The sequence below is a fragment of the Desmodus rotundus genome, chromosome 1 (assembly GCF_022682495.2).
Source record: "Desmodus rotundus isolate HL8 chromosome 1, HLdesRot8A.1, whole genome shotgun sequence".
Lineage (NCBI taxonomy): Eukaryota > Metazoa > Chordata > Mammalia > Chiroptera > Phyllostomidae > Desmodus > Desmodus rotundus.
Genome location: NC_071387.1, coordinates 42,225,862 through 42,250,461, shown reverse-complemented (window position 1 = coordinate 42,250,461; position 24,600 = coordinate 42,225,862). Strand labels below are relative to the sequence as shown.

Here is a 24,600-nt window from a genome sequence, read left to right as displayed (position 1 = left end):
AATTACCTGAGGAAGAATATTTGTGCTTATTTGCAGTTATTTATGAATTATCAGGTTATGGGAGAATTGGAGGAATTCCTAATATAAAACATTTATTCACATCACAATTTTGGGGGGTGTGTTTGGGGGTAATTGCTTGAGTCAGGAGGATAAATCAATTCATGTTCTTCTATCTTAGATGAAAGGAGAAATTTCCATCAGCTGAAAATTTTGAGTATTTATTAAGCACTTTATGCAGTAACTGTGCTGGGAACATGAAGTATAATAGTGAGCTATCTTTAAAAAGAATGAATAAATAGTACCTACCTCATTGGGTTGTCGAGGGAAGTACAATTTAATGAATTTAATGAGCTGGTGCATAAAATCAGGATCACATATAGATTTTGGAAGGGTTGTAGAAAATAGTTCAATAGGAGACAACTGAGAGTTGGAAGACTGGTTTGGTAATTCATGATAGGAATGATATGTGGCACAGTCTAGGGTAAAGGAAGTCAGGTAGTAGGGAACTAGCCAATTATGAAAAATTTAAGAAGTGGAATTAATAGTAACTGTTGAGTTGAGGGGATGCTGGGTTAAAAGAGAGAGGTTAAAGTTGACTCCAGGTTGTAGGCACGTAAAATTCAGTGTTTGGTAATAGTGCAGTACACTGAGATAAAATTGAGAAATGCAGGGAAAAAACAGTAAAATGGAGATAGTAACGAGTTCCGTCATGGGCATAGTAACTTGGAACTGGTTGCATGACTTTTCTATGGAGCTGTGTAGAAAGAGATTTGGAAAACAGTTAGATAATGTGTCTGGATATTAGGAGAGTTTTGATTTCTAGATTTGGGGGGGTTTAGTAATATTTAGCTAGTTATTGAAACCATTGGAATAGTATCACATAGAGAGTTTGTAGACTGGGACAACTGGGACAGAATACTTAGCAATACCAATACTTAAGGAATTGGCAAAAAAAGAATTCTTAAAAGAGACTAAAAAGGAGTAGATAGAGATATAGGAGGGGAACCAGGAATACTGAGGCAGTGCTGAGGGTTCTTTGATGTTGGTGTCCCTGAATTAATAGTGTGTAATTTTTTTATGCAATCTTGATATTTGGTATTTGGAGTCCAACAGTCATTTGGATTCAGGCAAGACAGAATTTTAACAAGCAGATGTGACTAAAGTTAGTGGGTCAGGATTTTAAGTTTTGAGTCATGTTATTGGATAATGGAGAGGGAAGAAATTAAATACAAGATGGTACTGATAGAATAAAAGAATGTAGAAAAGGTTTTATAAACTGGAGATCTCAAAAATCGTACTGATTAATTGTTGGTAGGTTATGGCATCTCGTTGGTGGATTATAGCAAGAATAGACATGGTTAACCTGGATGATACTATTCTTCAGGGAATAGGAGTGAGATTTCAGGGTCATAGTTGCAAATTAAGAAAATGATTTTTTTGCATTTATTTTATTTTACTTTATTTTATTTTATTTTTACTGTTTACTTTGTTACAGTTGTTCCAGCTTTCTCTCCCTTTTCTCCACCTCCATTCAGCCCCACCCTTTCCTCTCCCACACCAGTTCCTACAATGCCATGTCCATTGGTTGTGCATAAATGTTTTTTGGTTAATCCCTTCCCCATCTTTCATCCCATTCCCCCTGCCTCCTTTCCAGCAGCTATCAGTCTGTTTTATGTATCTAACTTCTGTTACCATTTTGTTCATTAGTTTATTGTGTTCATTAGATTCCACATATAAGTGAGATCATGTGGTATTTTTCTTTCATTGACTGGCTTAATTCACTTAGCTTAATTTTCTCCAAGTCCATCCATGCTGTTGCAAAATGTAAACATTTCTTTTCTGTCTCTTAACCCCAAGAGAGATAGGTATTGGAGAAAAGTCTGCCTCTACTTAATAGAATGCCATAGAAAGTTAGGTTTCATTAAAATAAGAACTTAATGATATGTTTAGCGAAGACATGGGAAAACATAGAATGATTTGTTCGGATGAGACTAGGGATTTCAGAAATTACAGGGAATATTATTAGGTGAGAGACTTCTATTTTAATAATAGCCCATAGATAGAGAGTAACGATTTTCAGCTCTAGATGGCTCGTTAACTTGGAGTTTAAACTACATAAAAGTCTGAATTTATTAAAATTGAATATTTATATATCTGTATTTAATCACATACTGCTAGATTTTAGGAAATGGTAGAAAGCAAATAGATTGCTTTTAAGATTTCACTAAATATATGTAGAACATTATATAATAATTCTATGTCCAAAAAAGATTAATTTTTTACTGAAGCACATAAAATGGTATTAGGATGAACATTAAAGATTGCCAACAATATGACCATTCAGAAGATAGCTACTATTAATAATTTCCTATGTTTCTTCTACTTAATTATATATGGATATATATTTAAGTTAAATAAGAATTATTTTGGGGATTTTGGATTATAATTTTTTCCCTTAACAATATGCCATATTTTGAATGTTATTTTGAATGCACAATATTTTCTAAATACATTATTATATTCCATGGTGTTTTTAAAAATCCATTTGCCTATTGTTAGAAATTTGATTCCAGTTTTTGTTATAAATAATTCTATAATGATGCTTGATATCTTTGTTTATCAGTACTTATGATTTTCTATTTCTTAAGGATAATTCATTTACTTCACATGAATTCTTATAAATAGAATTACTATTATCAAATATAATCAATTTTCCCTGCAATAATTGAACATTTCATACTTGATACTTGAAAATTTATTTATTTTTATTGTTTAAGCCGTTACAGTTGTCCTATTTTCCCCCCTTTGCCCTCTCCACTCAGCCCTCCCCAGGCAGTCCGCACACCGTTGTCAATGTCTGTGGGTCTGCATGTATGTGCTTTGGGTACTGTATTCTTTGTGCTGTACTTTGCATTCCCATGACTGTTTCATAAGTACCTGTTTGAACTTCTTAATTCCTTCACCTTTCTTGCCCACCTCTGGCTCCTCTCCCATCTGGCAACCATCAAACTGTTCTATATCTTGATTTCTTTTCCTATTCTGCTTGTTTGTTTATTTTGTTTTGTAGATTCAGTTGTTGATAGATATGTATTTATTGCCATTTTATTGTTCATAGTATTTTTTCTACATTCATTTTATTTTACATTTTTAAGAGATTTTATTTTATTTTTAGAGGGAGGGGAAGGGAGGGAGAAAGAGAGGGAGAGAAACATCAATGTGTTGTTACCTCTCACACACACCCAAGTGAGGACCTGGCCTGCAACCCAGGCATGTGTCCTGATTGGGAATTGAACCAGTGACCCTTTGGTTCACAGGCCAGCACTCAGTCTTCTGAGCCATACCAGCCAGGGCTGATGTTCTTATTCTTAAAGAAGACCCTTTAACATTTCATGTAATACTAGTTTGGTGGTAATGAACTCATTTAACTTTTTATGGTCTAGGAAACTATCTGTCCTTGGATTCTATATGGTAGCTTTGCTGAGTAGAGTAATCTTGCTTGTAGGTCCTTGGTTTTCATCACTTTGAATATGAGGAAGCACAGCTTCCCCTATTACCCGAGCTGGGTTCTCAAGGTGCGCCCACATGTGGGCTGTATACACACTCTCTTGTACTTGAGCCTTGATTGCTTCTGGCACATCCTAGATCACATGCAGCCACTGCCTGTGTTCTGTCAGGAGTCTCTCGGCATAAGCTGAGTGATTTGCTGATGGCTGCTAATTGTGTTTGGCTTGGAGGTGCCCAGGTGAGGCCACGCTGTGAACCAAGGCCAACTGTTGCTGGTGCTGGACCTGGGGCAACTTAGCAAGAGGTACTGGCCTCCTGAAGCCAGATGCTGCTTATTTGAGATAATTTAGGAAAATCTGAAGCATGGACCAAGACAAATCTTTTACATGGAAAAGTCACTGGAAACAGCTTAGTTAGGCCTAAAATTTGGGTATGGCAGGGCCTCAGGGAATCACCAGGGTGGGTCTAACAGTGTGAGCCAGATTAGTGGAGACTCTGATAAGGCACCCGCCTGCTGGCTTTGTGGGCGCAGGGCTCAGAAAAGGGACAGTGGCCTCTTCAGCACTTTTGTCTGGGAGAAAGCTGCTGCCAAGCTTTTTCACGTTGATGCTGGACAGTTCAGTTCCTCCCCCTATGTCTGTAATGCCTTTCAATCTGCTGCCCTGGTGCTGGAGCTCAGAGGGAGTGAGTCCAAGTAAGTCTCTGCATGGGCCCTTTAGGAGGAACTGCCTGAGACTGCAGCACTTTCTGTCTTCCACAGCCTCAGTCCCCGCTGGTTTTTTACAGCCAGAATTATGGAGATTTATCTTGCTTGCACTGGAACCTTGGGCTGGGGGGCCTGGTGTGGTGCTGCGACCCTTCATTCTTGAGATCTCTCTCCTGCTTTTTACCTGCCACGTGTGGGTGTGGGACCAGCCCACCCACCTCTGCCTCTCCTGCCAGAGGTTTCTTCTTCAATTCTGTAGTTGTAGGACTTGCATTCAGCAAAAGTTCAGTTTATTTATAGCTTCATAGAAAGCACATAAAGAAAAGTAAATACTTCATATTTGCTACTACTTGTATTATAATCATTTTGTTGCAAAACTGAATTGTAATAAAACAAAAATATATTTATAATATTTATGTAAGGCAAGTTGTAAAACTTAACTAATGGCCAGGAAGAAATCTTGATTAATGTAGAGAATGTTTTTCTAGATCTAGTATTATTAACAATGTCAGTTTCTTTTCTAATTGTTTATTCTATTACAGTTGTCCCAATTTTTCCCGGTTGCGCCCCCTGCACCCAGTCCATCCCTCTTGCCCACTGACTGTCTACTCTCCGTTGTCCATGTCCATGAGTCATTCATACATATTCTTTGACTAATCCCTCCTTTCCCTCCCCAATGTCATATCAGCTTCTTATAAATTAATTTACATACTTAATCCAATCTAAATAAAAATCACAGCACACTTTATTTTTAAAGCCTTTTAAAATTGTTAAGTTTTCTGGAAATATAAAAAGCGAACAGAATCTATTAATGTTATTTTAGAAAGAAATTTTGATGGGCCATGGGAGAATCATAACAATTCTAGAGATACTGCTAAAATATATTAAATTATATCAAACACTACTAAAATGTGTCATAAAGCTAAAATAATTCAAATAGTGAAGAAGAATAGGAAACTCTGCAATTGACCGTGTGTGGGGTGTTTCCTTATTGGGTGTGTGTGTGTGTGTGTAGTCAATCCTCATTTTTCACAGATTTTGTGTTTGTGAAGTATCCTACTTGCTATAACTTATTTGTAACCCCCAAATTGATAGATTGCATTTTGTGGGCATGTGCAGAGCTGTGAGAAATTTGGGTCCCCCAAAGTCTACGTTTTAGGCTGAGGTGTCAAACTAGGTGACACCCTGTATTCTTATTTCAGCTCTCATGTTGTAAACAAGTGCCTTTTTGCATGCTGTTTTTTGCATTTGGGGACTTTCTGTTGGCCATTTTGCTGTTCATGATGGGTGCCAAGCATAGTGACAGTAAAAACCATAAATGATTAAAAGTGGGTGAATTGTATGGATCTGAATTGTCTCAATAACACTTTTTAAAAAGCTAAAGGCTTAGGGGAGGTTAGGAGGTGGAGGAATTAAGCAAAAAGGAAGAAGGGGTCATCGACATAGACAATAGTGTGGTGATTGATGGGGGAGAGGGGTGTAGGGGGTCTATAATGGAAAAAAATACAGGAAAGATTAAATAAAATACAAAAAAATGTAAAAAAAAATTAAAGGCAAGTAACATGTAAGTATCAGTAATAGTGTAGAACACAAATTCCTAATTTAAGCATCGGAGAAAGAAGAAAAGGGATAAGGAAGGGAAAAATATCGATTGGTTTTGACTCTACGAGGATATAAATCTCTAGCATTAATCATCAAAACAAAAGTATAAGGAAATAGAATATGGGGTAATTAGCATTTTTATCAAAGGATAAAAATCTTTATATTTTAAACCAGTAAGAAAAAGATATTTTGAAAAATTGGTGAAGAACCTGACTAGATTCTTTAAAGGAGTAACGATTACCAATAAGCAACTAATAGAAATGTTTAATCTCATTAATAATCAAAGGAATGAAAATTAATACAGTAAAATAATGTCTACTCTTAATTGTCAGAAATTTAATAATTAATATTTCTTAATTGGGGTACAGGGAGGTAGAGCTCTTATATGTTGTAGTTTATATATTGATCCAGTTTTTTGAATGAAACTTGGCAAATAATTGTATAGTACATAATATATTGCAATCATTTGAGCCAAGTATTGGCAATAAAACAAAGAATAAGATAAACAGTCCCTGCCCTCATGAGGCTTTCATCCTAATTGAAGCTACAGATAAAAGAATAAGCTATTAAAATACAGTTCATGAAACAGAATGACAGAGAAAGTTTGAGTTATTTGTATGAGCACACAGGAAAGGCGTCTACCTCAAATAGTGGGTAGTACTGATAAGGAGAAGTTTTCCAGAATAATTTATCTTTTGACATAGCAATTAATGACTCTTGCAGTCCAGAGGAAGAAACTTACTCAAACATATTTGTAAAGATAATGATTCAAGTAATTATTACAATGAAGAATTAGAAACAACATAACTTGTATATGTTTGGCACTTTTATACGAGTTGCAAACTTCTGTTTTAAAAATTCATAGAACACTTCAGCTAAGAGAAAGTCACCTAGGTTCCTCGTGTGCTGGAGGAACACGTTTCATTTGATATGGAAAGCCTAATGAATTTTATTTTTTGTCTTCACACACACACAAAACAAATGACTTCTACTATTAGTATCTAAAATGATAAATTTAATTGTTACTATCTGAATATATATGTAACTATTCAAAAGAATTTTATTTCTCCCTATAGGTCTCAATTTATTAATGATACATACCAGGAAGTGTTGGATCTACTGCTGCCATTAAATCTTGAGGTGATTGTTGAGCGAAATTTATCCTGGGAGTGGTACCAGGAAGTTCCTTGTTTTAATGTAAATGCTCAACTAAAGCCCATGGAGGTAATTTTTTGGATACTTACTGATTCCACTTTTGATTAAAAAATATTGCTTGGGGACATAAGACATTTTGGGTGTAGAAGTTATATGAGGTTATATATTTATTAATCACCTTTGTCAGAATTGAAATAGTAGCTATATTAACCTGGAGTTCATTGAATATTCTCCATTCATTCATTCAACAAATATTTGAGTGTCTGCTGTGTTAGGCCCTATGCCAGATATTGGTGATACAGTGGCAAAGGAGCTATGACATTTTCTGTGGCTTTGTGGACTTACCAGTCTGATGCAGGGGTTGGTGGTGGTTTTAAATATCACCAACCCCTAGCTAGAGGTGTGATAGATAGTAAAAAAGTAAATAGATATATTATTAAAATAGTTTTAAATTGCAGCAAACTCCCTGAAGGAAACAAATATTAGACCAGGTGCCACAAGTAGTCAGTTGGATATACTAATATAGAACTTAGCGGAGAGGTCTAGGCTAGGAATAGTAATTTGGAAATTGTCAGTCATGGGAATATATGAAATGATCCAGAGAAGGTTCTAGAAGAATGGAGAAGTTGAAGATGAAAATTTCAAATGGGTCAGGGCCTTAGGCATAACTTTACCTTCCTGTTGGTTGATACTGCTTCACAGATACCTAGTGTAACTGTCCACAAGTTCATATCATTCCCTCTCGACCTGATGGAAGGCCAAAACGATTATCACATGCTTTGCTGAAGTGACAGCAACTGATGTTGTGTCTGAAGGTTTCTCTTTCTAGCCCCATCCCCAGTTTTCTTTTCTGTGTCTTCCTGTTAAAAATGTATTCAAAAAGAGAAAACAGTTGTTTTACAGTTTCAAGATTTTTAAGTTAAAAGGATATTTAGAATTTAAAACATCTGAGCGGAAAGAAAATATTAAATTCTTAGTGTAAAAAATTATATGGAGTTATTAACTTATAGGTGGAAAGTACCCTCTTAAGATAAATAATTGAAGTCTCTTTATATTGGTTAGACAAAAGATAGAGACTTAGAAAACAAGTAGCCTGCTGAGAAAATCCTCCCACTAAGCACAGTCACTGGGCAGGTTTATGTGGGGTGGCAGAACACTGTTTTTCTCACTGTCCCCCAGGGAGAATCCTTGCAGAATGTTCAGATGACATGCAAATGCCTAGCTGCCCTTCAGGGCAGATGAAATTGGGTCTTCCCTCACCCTGATGTCACTTGGATAGTTAGCAGTTGTAGCCCGCCCCGTGGTCTACATATTTGACCCCTCCCGGACATTATCCTCTGCATCAGAGAGAAGCTGGAATCAACTAGTCCAATGCATCCAAACTAAGCACTGCAGCTTGTGATTTCTGACTTGGCAGATGTTTGGTGATAGCACACGCAGCCTGTCCTGACATGTGGGAGCCACCGGGCAACAGTCTGGGGTTGTTACCGTTTTTTCCAGCTGCCAGCTCTTGACAAGATGGAAGAGTGGTGATTAATATCAAGATTTGGCAGGCATTCAATATATGTGTACTCACTGAAACTACACTGGCTTAGAAGTTGTAATATTGGATTTCAGTTTATAAATTTGTATGAACTTACTGTTTTTGAATGCCATCTGCACAATAATCACAAGATAAATGTCATGAATAAATAATTTTAAAAAACCTAAGTAGTAGGTATACATAAATAAAACATGTAAGTAACATGAATAAGGTACACAGGAACTTGACCTTAAAAACTAGATTAATGTAGAGGCATATCTTGGTTTTTTGTGCTTTTTTTTTTTGCGCTTCACATATATTGCATTTATTTTACAAACTGAATGGGAAACCTGCTTTGAGCAATTGATCTATTTGCAACATTTCCCCAGCAGTGTTTGCTCACTTCACATGTCACATTTTAGTAATTCTTGCAATATTTCAAATCTGTCCATTATTATTATATTCGTCATGGTGACCTGTGGTCAATGATCTTTGCTGTTACTATTGTAATTGTTTTGGGGGCACCATGAACCACACCCATATATGAAGGCATACTTAATAGATTAGTCTATGTGTTTCACCTCCTCTACCAACTGGCCCCTGGTACAGCTGGTTCCCTTGTTTTTCCCGCTCTTTGGGTCTTCCTATTCCCTTAAACACAACAATATTGAAATTAGGCTAATTAGTAACCCTACAGTGGCCTCTAAGTATTCAAGTAAAAGGAAAAGTTCCACCTCTCTCAGTTTCAATCAAAAGCTAGAAATGATTAAGCTTAGTTGAAAGGTATGTCAAAAGCCAAGATAGACTGAAAGCGAGACCCCTTGCAACAAACTGCTGAGTTGTGAATGTAAAGGAACAGTTCTTGAAGGAAATTAAAAGTGTACTCCAGGGAACACACAAATGATCAGAAAGTGAAACAGCCTTATTGCAGATACGGAGAAAGTTTTAATGGTCTGGATAGAAGATTAAACCAGGCATAACATTCTGTTAAGCTGAAGTCCAATCCAGAGCAAGACCCTAACTCTCTTCAATTCTCTGAAGGCTGAGATAGGTGAGGAAGCTGCAGAAGAAAAGTTGAAGCTAGCAGAGGTTGGTTCCTGAAGTTAAGGAAAGAAGCTGTCTCCATACCGTAAAAGCACAAGGTAAAGCAGCAAATGCTGATGTAAAAGCAGCAGCAAGTTATCCAGATGATCTAGCTAAGATAATTAATGAAGGTGGTCACACTAAACAACAGATTTTCAACGTTGAGGAAATGGTCTTGTATTGAAGAAGATGCCATGTAGGACTTTCATAACTAAAGAGGAGAAGTCAATGCCTGGCTTTAAAGCTTCAAAGGACAGGCTTACTCATTTGTTGGGGGATAATACAACTGGTTACTTTTAAGTTGAAGCCAGTGCTCTGTGTACCATTCTGAAATCCTATAGCCTTTACGAATTATGCTAGATCTCCTCTGCCTGTGCTCTGTAAATGGAACAACAGGACCTGACGACAGCACGTCTGTTTACAACATGGTTTAATGAATATTTTAAGCCCACTGTTGGGACCTAGTGCTCAGAAAAAAGAAAAGATTCCTTTCAAAATATTACGGCACATTGACAATATGTGTGGTCACCCAAGGTCTATGATAGAGCAGTACAACAAGATTAATGTTATTTTTTGTGCCTGCTAATACAACATCCATCCTGCAGCCCCTGGATCAAGGAGTAATTTTGACTTTCAAGTCTTATTATTGAATAAATACATTTTGTTAGGCTGTAGCTCCCATAGGTAGTGATTCCTCTGATGGATCGGGGCAGAGTAAATTGAAAACCTCCTGGAAAGGATTAACCATCCTACGTGCCATTAAGAACATCATCCATGATTTGTGGGAAGAGGTCAGATATCACCACCATTAACAGAAGTTTGGAAGAAGTTGATGCCAACCCTCATGGATGATTTTCAGGGGTTCAGGACTTCGGTGGAGGAAATAACTGCAGATGTGATAGAAATAGCTAGAGAACTAGATTTAGAAGTGGAGCCTGAAGATGTGGCTGAATTGCTGCCATCTCATCATAAAAGGAGTTGCTTTTTATGGATGAGCAAAGAAACTGGTTTCTTGAGATGAAAAATATTCCCAGTGAAGATGCTATAAAGTTATTGGCACGACCACAAAGGATTTATTATAGAATTTTACATAAACTTAACTGATAAAGTAGTGGCAGGTTTTGAGAAAGTTGATTACAATTTTGAAGGAAGTTCTGTGGATAAAATGCTATCAAACAGCATTGCATGCCATAAGGAAATTGTGAAAGAAAGAGTTAATCAATATGGCAGATGTCACTATTACCTTACTGGCCTCATAAAAAGAGTTTGGGAGTCTTCCCTCTTCTTGGATTTTTTGGAATAGTTTGAAAAGGGATAGGGTTAGCTCTTCCTTAAATGTTTTGTAAAATCCTCCCGTGAAACTCTCTGGTCCAGGGCTTTTTTGTGTGCTGGGAGTTTTTTGATTTCTGCTTCAATTTCACTAGTTGTTACTGGTCTGTTCAGGCTTTCTTCCTCTTTTTGATTCAGTTTTGGAAGATTATATGTTTCTAAAAATTTGTTCATTTCACCCAGGTTTTCAAATTTCTTGGCATATACTTGTTTTTAGTAAGTTCTTACAATCCTTTGTATTATCTTATTTTAAGAAATTTCCACAGCTCCCCCAAACCTCAGCACTCACAACCTGATTGGTCAGCAGCCATCAACATCAAGGCAAGACCCTCTAACAGCAAAAACATAATGACTCACTGAAGGCTCAGATGATAGCATTTTTTAGCAATAGGGTATTTTTAATAAATGTATGCATTGTTTTATTTTAGAAATAATACTGTTTCATATTTAAGAGACTACAGGGTAGTGTAAGCATAATTTTTATATGTACCAGGAAACAAAAAAATTGTGTGAGTCACTTTATTGTGGTATTCGCTTTATTGTGGTTGTCTGGACCAAACCCACAATATCTACAAGGTATGCCTGTGTCACCTCTGCAATGCAGCCAAAGGAAGCCTGATGAAAACCAAGTTGTTAATGTTGTGAAATTAAAATTATCTCCTTGAGGTAATTAAATATATGAATTTAAAACATAGGTTTTTTTATTTTTTTTTCCATAGTGGCTTTTAAATTAAGAGTTTTCCAGATAAATAAAACAAATGTGATGTATGGGTTTGTGTGTACACGTAGCCTGGATGCATAACACTGACTTCTTGAAGACTTGATTTAGCCTTTTCCCGACACTGAGGTTGAGGTCCAAGAGGGGTCCATATGTGGTCCGCCAAGATGGGCTACCATAGCTGTTAGCCCCTAAGTGGGTCATTTTAGTGGGTCCACTGCAGAAGGCAGCGAGGCATTTTGTAGATGGTCTGCAGTGTGTTTGTGTGTGTGTATAAAACATCTAGGAATACCTAGATACTGCGACCCAGCCAAGTGGACATAAAATTAACTACCACATGTTTCAGGACAGAGCCTGTGCAGGTGATTTTAGGTTAAATTCCCAACACATGGGGTTTTTAGTTACTAAATTTGTTAAGTAGACTAAAGCATGATACTAAACCATTTAAGCCTCAACTTCTTATAGAATCAGGACTATATATTCTTTATATCTAGGACTTGTGAGGTTTAAATAAAGGAATTCATGTAAAATACATTGTGAACTAATTTTCATCATATAAATGTATTATTTTCTTTACCCTAATTTATAAATTTAGCTGCTTACTAACCAAAAAAGTGTAGCTAAATGAATACTGAAACATTTAATTTTATTTTGTTTTAAAATTTACTAGTTAATAAGTACAGTCATAACAATAATAGTTCACCATTCGTAGCTTCATTGGTGTTGACATCTTATTTAGTTCTGAATGTCTCCCAAGGTACTGAAGGTCTCCCAAGTTTATTTAAAACAAAATATTCAGTTAGTAGAACTATCTCATGTAAAAATGGTTTTGTAAAGGGCTGAAATGAAAGACTTATTTTTATTGTGTGGGAATTTTTTAAATATGTGAAGTAGTAATATTAAAACAAGCAAATATTATTTATTTAACAGTTTATTCTTAGTCAAGAAGATATAACAACTATTTTTAAAACATTATATGGCAACATATGGTATGAAAGTGATAATGTCTCACCTGCTGGAATAAAAGATCAGAACAGTGGTACTAGTGGAGTAAATAACACATCACATCATTCAGGAGGTATGTTCTTGACCTTGAATTCTTTCTTCCCCCACACCTCCCACTGTTCTTTCCTTTCAACCTCTATTTCTAGTTTTGGGTAAAATAATATTTATAAATCTTTTTGTATTATGTAATCCCATTCAAGTATCTCTAAATTGTTTATTAGTTCTGTTGATTTTTTTCTTTTGATTCAAAATTCTTAGTCTTGTTGTGAATTAAATTCCTTAGTATTTATTCTTGTTATCCCAGCTTCCCTATACATTTTTTTTTCCAGTTTTTCTCCCCTTACCTCGTCTTCTTCATTCCTAGTGCAGCATCAAACCCAGATGGGGTATTTTTATTGATATTAGGAGTATCAGATAATTAAAGGGGACAAAACAAGATGAATATTAGTAAATTACGGATTTCTACAAATTTTTGGAGGGCGGATGAAAGGAACAAAACAGAGGGAACCATAACTCAGAATGTTACAGAACAGGCGGGGTGGGGGGTGAACAATATTAAAGATCCCCCCTTTTTCTCCGGGGCTTCCTCCCCCCATACTAGGTTCGCTTTGCCCGCTGCCAGAAGAAAGACGTCTCTCAATGCCAGAGACTGGTGAAAAGGAAAGGAATTATTTACTTGAAAGTTGTACAAACTTAAGAGTAATGACTTAATGTCTTCGTTAAAATACTAAAGTCCTTTAAGGATACCCACAGACGCACACAGTCCTTCCTTCTCCCTCTGCCCAGTGCGGGCTATCGTATCTCAGGAAAGGAAGTAGAAGTCCGTGATTCAGGCTCCCAGCACCATCCACGTGGCAAAAAGGGAGCACTTCCAAAGCCCTGTGGTCCCAAAAAGAGACGCCCAATGGCTGCCGCGCCTGGGTTTAAATCCCAGCACCAGTCTTCCTCTGCAGCCCCATTTCTGGCTCCTCCCACAACTGGCCACAGCTGCCAACATTCCGGGCAGGTGTGGCCTGTGGTGTGGAGCCAATTATCTCCAAGCTCTTCTGGACCCCATTACAAATCCCTATTTGGGGCCCCCCTCTTGGCTGCACCCTGTTACAAGAAAGGCAGTGCATCGAATATTGGCTATAGTGTGCTCTGTGGAACCTGACTGGGTTCAAATTTTAACACCAGTGCAGACAGAGGATAGGGCTGTTGAGATGATTTTGCTTCACAAGAACAAAGTTCTCATTCTGGCATTTTGGGAGATCCCCAAACCTACTTATCTTAAAGCGCAACCCACTAGCTCGTAAAATTTACTCTCACAAAGCCCTGAGATTTTTACACAGCTTTTCCGGTCAAAGAGAATCCTAATATACAAACAACCCTACATTTATAACATGGATGTGCCCATTACCCAATTTCAACAATTAATATCATGTGACTTTTTATTGCTACTGTAACTCTCTCCTATACCCATTTAATTAATAATTCTGTTGAATTTATTTCAAGTCTGTTTTAATGAGTTCTATCTTTCCTGACATTTTTTTAATCTAATAATTTTTTCAAGGGACGACTGTAGTGACAGCTGCTGTGGTAGAAGTACATTCCCGTGCCTCTCAAGTGAAGACAACACTAAACATGAGTTTCAGAACTGACTATCTCACCATGGTACTGTACAGCCCAGGTCCGGAACAGGTGAGTTGCGGGGGGGAAGAAAATACATTTCCGCTTGATGAAAGTTATATAGTGAGTGTTTATTAAGATAACAGTTACTGATATTTCATGTATATTTTAGAGTGTTTCTGTGAGAGAAAATACTGATCTGTTCATTTTAATAAAATAATTTTAACCACTTTCCTTTTAAAATGAGTTATCTTTTTTATAACCAGTGATGTGAAAAATAAATTTTTAAATTAAAGTCATTATAGTTTTTGGTCTTTCATTAGTGCGTCCTTTGGAGACAGAGAATGTGGTAGTTCATATTTTAAAAAATGTTGTGTATTTGTGTTGTGTGTCGAGTTTGTATTGACTTTCTCCTCTATAGACTTCCTTTACAGATGTCCGTGATCCTGCTCTGAAACTTGCTGAATTTAGGTTGGAGAATATAATAAGCACTTTAAAAATGTATACGGATGACTCCACACTTTCTGCCTTTTCATTAAAAAACTGTATTTTAGATGATAAAAGGCCTCATGTCAAGAAGGCAACTCCTAGGTAATGGTGTTCTTTGAGTTTTTACTTGAGAAATGATGGATGTATTTTATAAAACTTATTCCCAAAGTTGCATGTTCATTTTCTGGTAGATCCTTAACATCTTCAAAACTTTAATTCAGTTGAATCCTGGTTATCAGTCAACATTTAAAATGTCTTGGTTCAGTTATGTGCTTTTCTTGCTGGATGGTTGATAGATTGATTAAATACAAATAATCAGTGGCATTATTTTGGTTTTTTAAAACTTAACCTATATTATCTAAATTATTATCAGTCCATTCAAATTATAATGGGAAATACATGAAAAAATTGAGAGGAAAACTATGCTGAGATTCCAAATTCTGATAATTTCTTAAAGACACACTTCCTAATTTATGGAACAGGTATGCTCCAGAAGTTTGTAAGTCTATTATTTGCAGTACTTGGGGATCCTCCTGCGAGAAATGACTTCAGAGGCTGGTTGGCTGTCAGTGAAAGGGATAAGAGGTCTTTGAGATTTTTTTGGCATGTTCAGTTTCTTGTAAAATACTCATAGGAATTATCATTGTGTTTTTCAGAATGATAGGGCTGACAGTTGGATTTGACAAAAAGGACATGATGGATGTAAAGTATAAAAGAGTCAGAGATGGTTGCGTGACTGATTTGGTCCTTCAAGAAATGTATATTTGTGCAAGTGTGGAGTTTCTGCTGACAGTGGCGAATGTCTTTCTTGAGGCCTACACCGCAGGCACTGCTGTGGAAACCAGTGTTCAAGCATGGACTGCTAAGGAAGAAGGTTAGTTATTGACTAAAATGTCTAATATCTGTGCTATTGAAGCGCTACAATAGCACTTAACTTGACTAGCTTTGTAGATCAGTGATTTTCAACTGGTGTGCCAGACGAATTTTTAAAACATGCAGTACCCGACTGCTTAGTCAGGGGCACTGACCTCTTTTCTCTTAGATTGTCAAATAAAAAATATGACGACAAGCCAACACAACATTCACCATCTCGTGTGAATCAATTAAAATTATTTCTATTTTTTCCATCAGATCAGCAAAAAATATATTTTTTGGTGTGCTACAGAATTTTAATAGTTATTTTATATGTGCCATGAGGTGAAAATGGTTGAAAATTACTGTTCTATTTGATGAGGTTAAGTGAATTGATAAATTAAAATCTTTGTTTTTTCAGATGTAAGAGGAATACTTTTCTGTTGGGATGTTCAATTTGCATATTTTTCAAGGCGTGAATATATATTGGGTTCAAAAATTAATGAGACCATTATTATAATAAGTACCTGTATTTCTCTGCAGGAAGTAATTTGAAAAAATTTTTGGAAGAAAACTAGCAGGGGGAAATGATGAATCAATCACTCCTTTTCATTATTAAAGACGTATTTTAACTTAAAATACTCTAATTTTTATTTTATTTATAGTTTTTTACTGTCTTTCACATATTTTCTTTATTGTGGCATAGTGGAAAGCATATCAAGTTGGAAGTCAGAAACTGGATTAGTTTTCTGGTCTACCATGGTATAGTCAAGATTTTCCCCATGTTTTTAAATGTCCTTATGTCAGTAGCTTCTTCAAATCTTATACTAACAGAGTTGCTATTTCTTTGGGATCTAAGATTCTTTTATTTTACTTTTTACTTAGAATGAAAATAACATTTTTCCGATACATAATAAATTTTTATAAATAATACATATAGCAAAGATTTAGAAATATTTTTAATTATTCATTTATTTTTATTTCTATTTTAGCACCTATACAGGAACAAGAGAAGTGGGAAATTAATATTATTATTAAAAATCCTGAAATTGTGTTTGTGGCCGACATGACAAGAAATGATGCTCCTGCCTTAGTCATTACGACTCAATGTGAAATTTGTTGGAAGGGTGACCTTGAGAACAATACAATGACCGCTGCTATTAAAGATCTCCAAATGAGAGCATGCCCATTTCTTCCAGACAAGAGAAAAGACAAAATCACTACAGTGAGTTTATTATTTAATTGTCTGCTTAGTTATAAACTGGTTTGGATTTACTATATTCCACTTTAGGAATTTTACCTACAGACTTTCCAACCTTTCTCTATAAAGTCCTTTCTTTCTGCTTGGAGAGCCTAATCTGGATTATTATTACACCCGCTTTGAAACTCTTTTTCAGTCTTCCGGTTGTTCCTCATTTTATTATGTCTGTGTGAATAAGTCTCACTAAAAAGGCTGTTTTCATCTTCACGCTTCTAAAGACCCCACTTGGACTTTCTGTCCATGTCAATTCCACACTGTTCTTAGGCTGGGAGATTGCCCACCAGTTGTTTGAGACGTTGTTGCAGTTTTATTTTTTTCATATTTTCCTCTCACCTGGATATTTTGCTCAGATACATGATTTTGCTTTTCTTCATGCAATATACTTGAACTTCAGCCATTTGCTCTGACATATTCCACGTTTGTGTTTTACTCTAGCAACCTCTTGGCCTTCTCTTCATAACATAAAACTTATTTCTTCAAAGACATCTTTTCAAGTTAACTATCTGACCCCTAATACTTTTATAAAACATAAAAATGTTTAGTCTTCTACAGGAATACTAGAAGCATAAATATTCTAAAAATTGTCAACATGGAAATGTAAGTTATAAATCTGTAGTTGCAAGGCTGATAGCTCATCACTAAGAAAAGGTAGGATATAGAAAACTGAGGGTATCTGATTCTCTTTCACGTGATGACTTAGAAATTGTATATATGTTCTATATGCATCATTTAGCTTGAACATAGCTAGCTATGTGACCATACTTACCTGCAAAACAGTTGGAGAATGTGGTCTTTTTTTTTTTTGGAGTCACCTTGTGCCCAGAAAAATCTTCTCTTCATCTGATTTACTAAAGGCTACTTTAACAGTAGGTTTGGGGAGGGAGAGATAGAGAACATTTGTAATCTGATTGACTGACTGATCGATTGATTGATTGCCACCGGCTGGTTCCTATCTCTGATTTTAACAAGAATTGCCAGAGAAAGAATAGGAGCCACAGTCTTATGTCTTGCTGAGGCTTCTCTTTAGAGCTTGAATCTCCTCAGTATTTTCCTTTCTCGTATAGGACTTTGCAAACAGCAGAAAGAGCTAATAATACAACAACATTCTAAATATTCCAAACTGTATGGCTAAAGTTTTTGGCTGTTTAAAAACTGTATGGTCTTCCTTCCTAGTTATCACCAGCAGCAGTTTTACCAAATACTTCAATATAGCATTGTTAAAGTCATCCACCACTTTGTATTTTGAGATATACTTTGTCCATGTAATTACTAAATCAACCACAAATATTTCTTTTACTTTGTTGGCAACAGCACCAATTTCTAGGTATGAAATTTGGTATTAGCTAGGATATTAATTAGGCTGCTATAACAAGAGATATGGCCACCACAAAGATAGTTTAAGACATGCTAGAACTACATGTTTCTTTTTTGGAACATGGTACAATGTCTTAATATAATGGCTGTGGTTTAATACAGGGGAACCAAGCCCTTTATAATGAGTCAAGCTTATATTTTGCCAGAGGTGCGTGGCGGTGATAAGGAGAAGAAATGGTCAGATCTTCTTTCATCACCATGTATTTGACCCCCTTGTCCTTTAATGCCCTCCACCCTTTTCCCTTTGGTAACCACCATACTGAGTTTTTGTTTGATTCTTTTTTTTGTTCATTTGTTGCTTTTAGTTTATATTCTACATATGAGTGAAATAATATGGTTCTTGACTTTTTCTGTCTAACTTATTTTGCTTAGCATGAAATGGATCAAAGACTTAGATATAAGGCCTGAAACAATAAGTTACATAGAAGAAAACATAGGTAGTAAACTTTTGGAGCTTAGCCTTAGAGAAGTTTTTATGAATCTACCTTTTTATCATTGATCTCTACCTTAATATCTTTGTGGTCTGTTAACATACCCTGATTTTAATTCTTTGAAATTTGTTTAGACTTACTTTACTTCCCACGATATCATTAATTTTATTTTTATGAATATTTAAATACATTGGAAGAATGTGTTTTGTTGTTTGAGGAGAATTCTGTTTATATAGATTTTGTTTATTATTGTTTAGATCATCTGTATTCTTAGATCAATTTTTTGGTCAGTTTTATCAGTTATTGAAAGAGTCTTAATTTTTATTACTGAATTTTTAGGTTTTACAATCAGTCCTTTTTATTGATTTTTCCTATCCTTTTTATTAAAAATTATTCACAATTATTTTAAAGTTTACTTTTGCTAACGCAATAATTGAGTTGTATTTCTGTTTTACCTTTTGGTTTTGTTTCTCATATATCAGGTATTTTAAAATTGAATGTCAGACAGTATAATGAAAGGGTAGAGAGGCTTTCATGATGTTTTCTTTCTTTAAAGAGGGTTTCACTGTATTTTGTTAGGCAGTAGAAACAATTTATTGGAGGCTAAATTATAGTGTTGGTAAGGCCTTGCTTACTTCTGATTCATATCCATTATTAAATAGTATCTCTCTAGGGTCCCGTCTGGGAGCCCTATTAGCCTGTTTTGGCAAATTCTGAAATAATTTTTTCTCAGCCTCATTTTGCTGAGTGTTCTAAAACAACTGCCCATTCCACTCTACTAACAGTAGCCTTCTGCTTAGTATTTAGGTAAGGAATTTGACAAATAGCTAGACAGTAAACTACCACCAAGTTTTGAGATAGCTTCTCTGTTCCTTTTTCCCCTTGTTGGGCACTTGGCAAGGTTGCCTTGGTAGCTTGCTTATACTATTAAGCAGAATTTTTTTTACATGATATATCAATTGGTAGGTGAATTATTGCTCTGCCGTGAGTTGATCCCTTCACAGATGGAAATAAAAGTCTAAAAAAGGATATCTTTAGCTGGGCCATCATGTCCCAAGGGAAACTTCTTTGATAATAGGGAATTTTGAGAAGAGTATTTATGGCCAACTAGCACTTTTGGCCACATGCATTTTGATAAGTTGTTATTAGTGGAACTTTAATTGGCATTATTTTCACTTTCTGTTAGAACAGAGTTTCTTAATTCAACATTCATCTATGGGGCTCATGACTATTTGCGAACCTTTCGAAAAGGTATATAAAGTGTTGTGTGTAACAGGCCTTAGAGTCATGCTATTCAGTTCAGTTATTAACTAAATGTGTTGTTGTAACACTGATGAGATGCCATAGGAACTTAACTTGTTTGTATCGATTAGCCTTTGGTAAAATTGGTTTCATTATACATCATTTCACTTAAAGTTGCAGAACCCATCAAGGACACTAAGTAAGGACTTACTGTATATGTGTTTCTTTCTATGAGAATTTATTTAATTTTCAAAGGATATATGATTCCCAATTTTTTGAAATATTAACATATGAGATAAACTCATCTTTGTGGCCTCTAGACTATAAGTTTATCTGAGTTTATTTTACCCATTGGGGATTTATAATAAATTTTAAATAAATTTCTAAATTATAAATAAAGCTAAATTATGATCCAGAGATTTAATTTTTTATGTTTGTTGTAGATGGTTATCAGCTCTTTTCATGAATTTATTTTATTCTATAACTTTCCTAAACTTGTGACTTGTACTATTTTATTAATATTAGATATTCTGAAAATTACCTGCAAAAGTCAAATTCTTGTTTTCTCCTTGAATGGCTATAAGCATTCGTCACATTGTACCCCTATTGCTAAGTGAGGTCATACTACTGTAGTTTTAATATTTGCTTATGAGTTTACATGTAAAACCTTTAGTGTATTGAGAAATCCTTCATCTCTAATATAAAAGAATTTAATTATGAGTAAGTATGGAATTTTACTGTCTACTGCCATCTTTTTAAAGAACTATCATAGTTTTTACTATTCTTATGATAAATTACATTGATGTTTTGTGCAGTGGCATACCAGCTTTATATTTATGGGTCAATCCTAACTTTGAGGGCATTTTGATTTGTTGTTGTATTCCATAGTAGGAGACTATAATTGTTCTGGAGGAGTAAGTAATGAAGTCGTCTCAGGGGAAGTGACATTTATGCTGATGCCTGAAGGATGAGTTAGGTATTAACCAACTGAGCTAAAACAGGAGTCATAGGAGTGTGTTTCAGGATGAAGGATTAGCATATGCAGAAGAGCTGGGTTCCAAAGAACACAGATTGCCACCCCATATCTTTGCACAAACCAACATCTATACTCATATACTCCTTTTTTCTTGTTACTCAATGGTGCTCAACTTGGGGCAGCCTTCCAATCACCAAGATAATGCTGTTAAGTAGGGAACTACAGTGAGCTCTTGTAGGCTTCTATAGAGGTTAGAGAGCTGGAGGTCATTCTTTAAAGGGGAAGCATTAGCAGTAAGAAAATAATGCATCAATAGTGAAAAATCATATAAAATGGGAATTGTATAGTGAGAATCGGAGTAGAAAGGGGGAAAAAATAAAAATGGCACTAAAATACAATGAATGTAGTTGGAGATAATAAAATATTAATAGTAGGAAAGTAATTCTATTTTAAGATATATTTCTACATCTTTAAATTGATGTATGGACTGTATTATGGACAACTTGATTGTAATGTAGTTTTGTCATTAACATATTGGACCAGCTGCATTTTTAATCCTTGGAAGCTTAACAAGACTTGAAAATATAGGAGTCGGATAAGGAAAAGAGCATACTTTATTTTAGGGGGGAATGGGCTATACAAAAAAGCCAATTAAAAATTTTCAAGTTAGAAACTTTTTATATGTATTTAAAATAATACTTTTTTTGTTTTTTTCCCTTCCTTAAGATGAAGATATAACACAAATTTTATGGTGAAACTCTTGGGCTATGTATTGTAATGTGATTATAATTTCCTGTCCTTGAAGTTTCAAGAAAGAACATTGAATATTTAAGTCACATACTAGTTGCGATTTCTTTGGAGAATGGGTCTGATTGTCATATTTTTTTCTGAATTTATTTTTTATTGTTAGTATAGGCAGAATTCTAAAATGGCCCCCAAGATTTCTACCATCTGTTGCATGTACCCAGTGTGGTTTCCTCCCATTGAGTGTGGACAGGACCAAGGGATAGAATTAGGTTACTAATCAGTTAACTTTGAATTAACTAAAGAGAGGTTCTTGGTGGGCCTAACCTAATTTTAAAAATGCTGGCCTTGAAGGAGCAAGCTGCCCTGTTGTGGGGAAGGCTGCATGGCAAGAACCTATAAGCAACTAATAGGAGTCAAAAATGATCCCCGGCTGACAGCAGCAAGCAGATGGAGACGAGATCTCAGTTTTAGGGCCATAAAGCAATGAATTATCCCAACAACTTGAATGAACTTGTGCACAGACCTTTCCCTGGTCAAGCCTCCAGAAGAGGACACAAACAGCTGGTCCCTGATTTCAGCAAGATTCCTATCCCATGAAAATGAAGAAAAAAATAAATTTGTGTTGTTTTAAGCCACTAAGTTTATGGTACTTTGTTATGCAGCAGTAGGAAACAAATACAGATTTTTGTACCAGAAGTAAGATGCGGCAGTTATTTGAAATGTGGGAGCAGCTTTGGAACTGGGCAGTATGCAAAGGTTTGGAGAAGCTGGAGGAATTTTGAAATGAATGATAGGGAAAGCCTAAATTGTGTTGAACAACCTCTTGGTAGAAATACGGTCTTTGAGAACACTGCCAATGAATTATCAGAAAGAAGGTATTGAATAAAAGACATGTTACTGGAAACTGGAAGGATGGCTTGATACGTAGTCACAGAAAGCTTTGCAAAATTGTCCTGCAGTGTTATGTAAAGCAGAATGCGTAAGTGACCGACATGGATGTGTAACTGTGATTTCCCAGCTGCCTGGTTTGAAGGTGCTACCCAGTGTTCTACTTTTCATAGTAAAATGCCAGAGCAGAGAGAAACTGAGAGAAAAACAATAAAACAAAAAGTACTAGGACTTAATGATTTTGATAATTCTTAGCCTTCTAAATGACATAAGATGTTAAAAGTCAGAATTGGCTGCTAAAGTGTAGTATAGAGAAGAGACTGTGATTATATAATCTTTTGCTAAACCTTAGATCAAAAATTCATAGTATTCAGTCACACAAAGGGCCCTTTCAAGAAATTAATGTGTGTGTCTTTCATGTAACTTCTGAGTCAAACTAGAGGAACTCTAGGAATCATAAGGGTATCAACCTCAGCTGTCTCAGGAGGAGGCCATGAGTATTTAAAAAAGATCTGTAGATGTGGTTTTTGCCTAATGGAGTAAAACCTTGTGAGAAAACTATTTTAGCAGAAGCACTGCCAGCATGGACTTAGGGGGATAGGGGGGCACAAAAGGAAGACAGACTCTTGAATGCCCAACAATCTACGGGCATTATGATAAAACTACTCAGCTGAAAAAAAAAAAAAAAAAAAAAAAACCCTGCTGCAAACTTGCACTACCTTTTATAAAGAAGGAAGGATGGCTCAGGGTGGAGCTGAGAGCCACAGAGAATTGTTATTAGGCTTTGAAACCAAATCAAGAAAGTCATTTACCTGGCTGGATTTCAGAACTGCTTTGGACACGTGGCTTCTCTTTACCTTCCATTTTCCCCGCTTGAACAGGAATATCGGTAATTGTCATCCTTGGTCTATCCCACCATTCTATGTTGGGAGTGGTGGGAAAAGGTAACTCATCTTAGTTTCACAATTTTATAAAGGGAAAGAAATTGTGCCTTAGCAGCTTTACTTAATAGATGACACCCAGGAATTTCATCAGCACCTGGAGCTGATTTAGTTTTGGACTTCGAGTTGGTAAGAGATGAGATTCTGGATTTTTGAATCAGTGAGAGAGAGAGATGAGATAGATGTATGATGAGATACAGACTTAGATAATGTGATTTTGGACTTTGGGCTCTAATGGCATGAGACAGTTAAGAACCCTAGGAGGAGGTGAATATATTTTGTGTTTGGGAGGAATATGAGTTACTGGGTGCTAGAGAGCAGAATTCTGCTTACCACAGTTAGGGAAAACTCAGTAAATTTATAATTACATGAAGGATTATTTAGTAAGTCTAATGTGTTTGTAATTTTTCCATCTCATCTTTTGTAGCTTTTTCTATGTAGATGAACATTTCATTGTAATTTCATAATGGAAAAAATACCATAAGTTTTTATTTTAGTAAGTAAAATAAAATGTGTAATACAAATTTTATATATTTATATGTTTACATATTACTCATTGTGTTAGTAATACTGCTAATATTATACTTCCTAATATAAATGATTATGTAAAGAGAATAATTAAGAAGTATAGAGTCACTTATTTTTTAACAGTTTTGACTAACTTGTTTATTTAATACAGTTAGCTATTACTAGGAAAGTTTTTAAATAAAAATATTTTAAGAAAATGGTAATTTAGTGGTATTGATTTTTTTCCTCATAGGTTTTGCAGCCCTGCGACTTATTCTATCAAGCTACTCAGGCAGGTAGAGATCCACAAGTGATTGATATATCAGTAAAATCTCTGACACTCAAGGTAAGTTAAAATGTAGTCAGTCATTTAGATCTTTAGTGAACTTAAAAAAATAGTAAACACTAGAAATAAGCAATTATTATAGCAACTCTTGTTAAATAAAAAGCTGTAGTTTAAAATTATTTTAATATCTATAAGATTCATGTAAATATCTTCATTGAAATTAGTTATGATAAAAAAGTTTTGTAGGCAATGAATTGTATTTGCTATTTCATGGTAGTAGTAGAATTATTTCAACATTAATTATTCATTGTCCTTCAGCAAATATATTCAATTTTTTTGATGTATGTATTTTTAAAAGAGTATGAATAGATTTT

The 24,600-nt window shown here is 35.4% G+C and overlaps 1 protein-coding gene across 4 annotated transcripts in view; it reads left to right on the top strand.

Moving 5' to 3' along the window:
- The window catches only part of VPS13A (vacuolar protein sorting 13 homolog A), a 204,021-nt gene that overhangs the window by 96,152 nt on the left and 83,269 nt on the right, over positions 1-24,600 (top strand). For all 4 annotated transcript variants that reach the window (XR_008426793.2, XM_024555661.4, XM_045191605.3 and 1 more), the window contains exons 34-40: positions 6,889-7,036; positions 12,550-12,697; positions 14,177-14,304; positions 14,654-14,823; positions 15,378-15,595; positions 16,566-16,798; positions 24,194-24,286. Coding sequence is in view for 3 of the 4 variants with exons in the window: in XM_024555661.4 (XP_024411429.2) it covers positions 6,889-7,036; positions 12,550-12,697; positions 14,177-14,304; positions 14,654-14,823; positions 15,378-15,595; positions 16,566-16,798; positions 24,194-24,286 (1,138 nt within the window). In the remaining variant the exon portion in view is untranslated. The remainder of the gene's footprint in view (positions 1-6,888; positions 7,037-12,549; positions 12,698-14,176; positions 14,305-14,653; positions 14,824-15,377; positions 15,596-16,565; positions 16,799-24,193; positions 24,287-24,600) is intronic.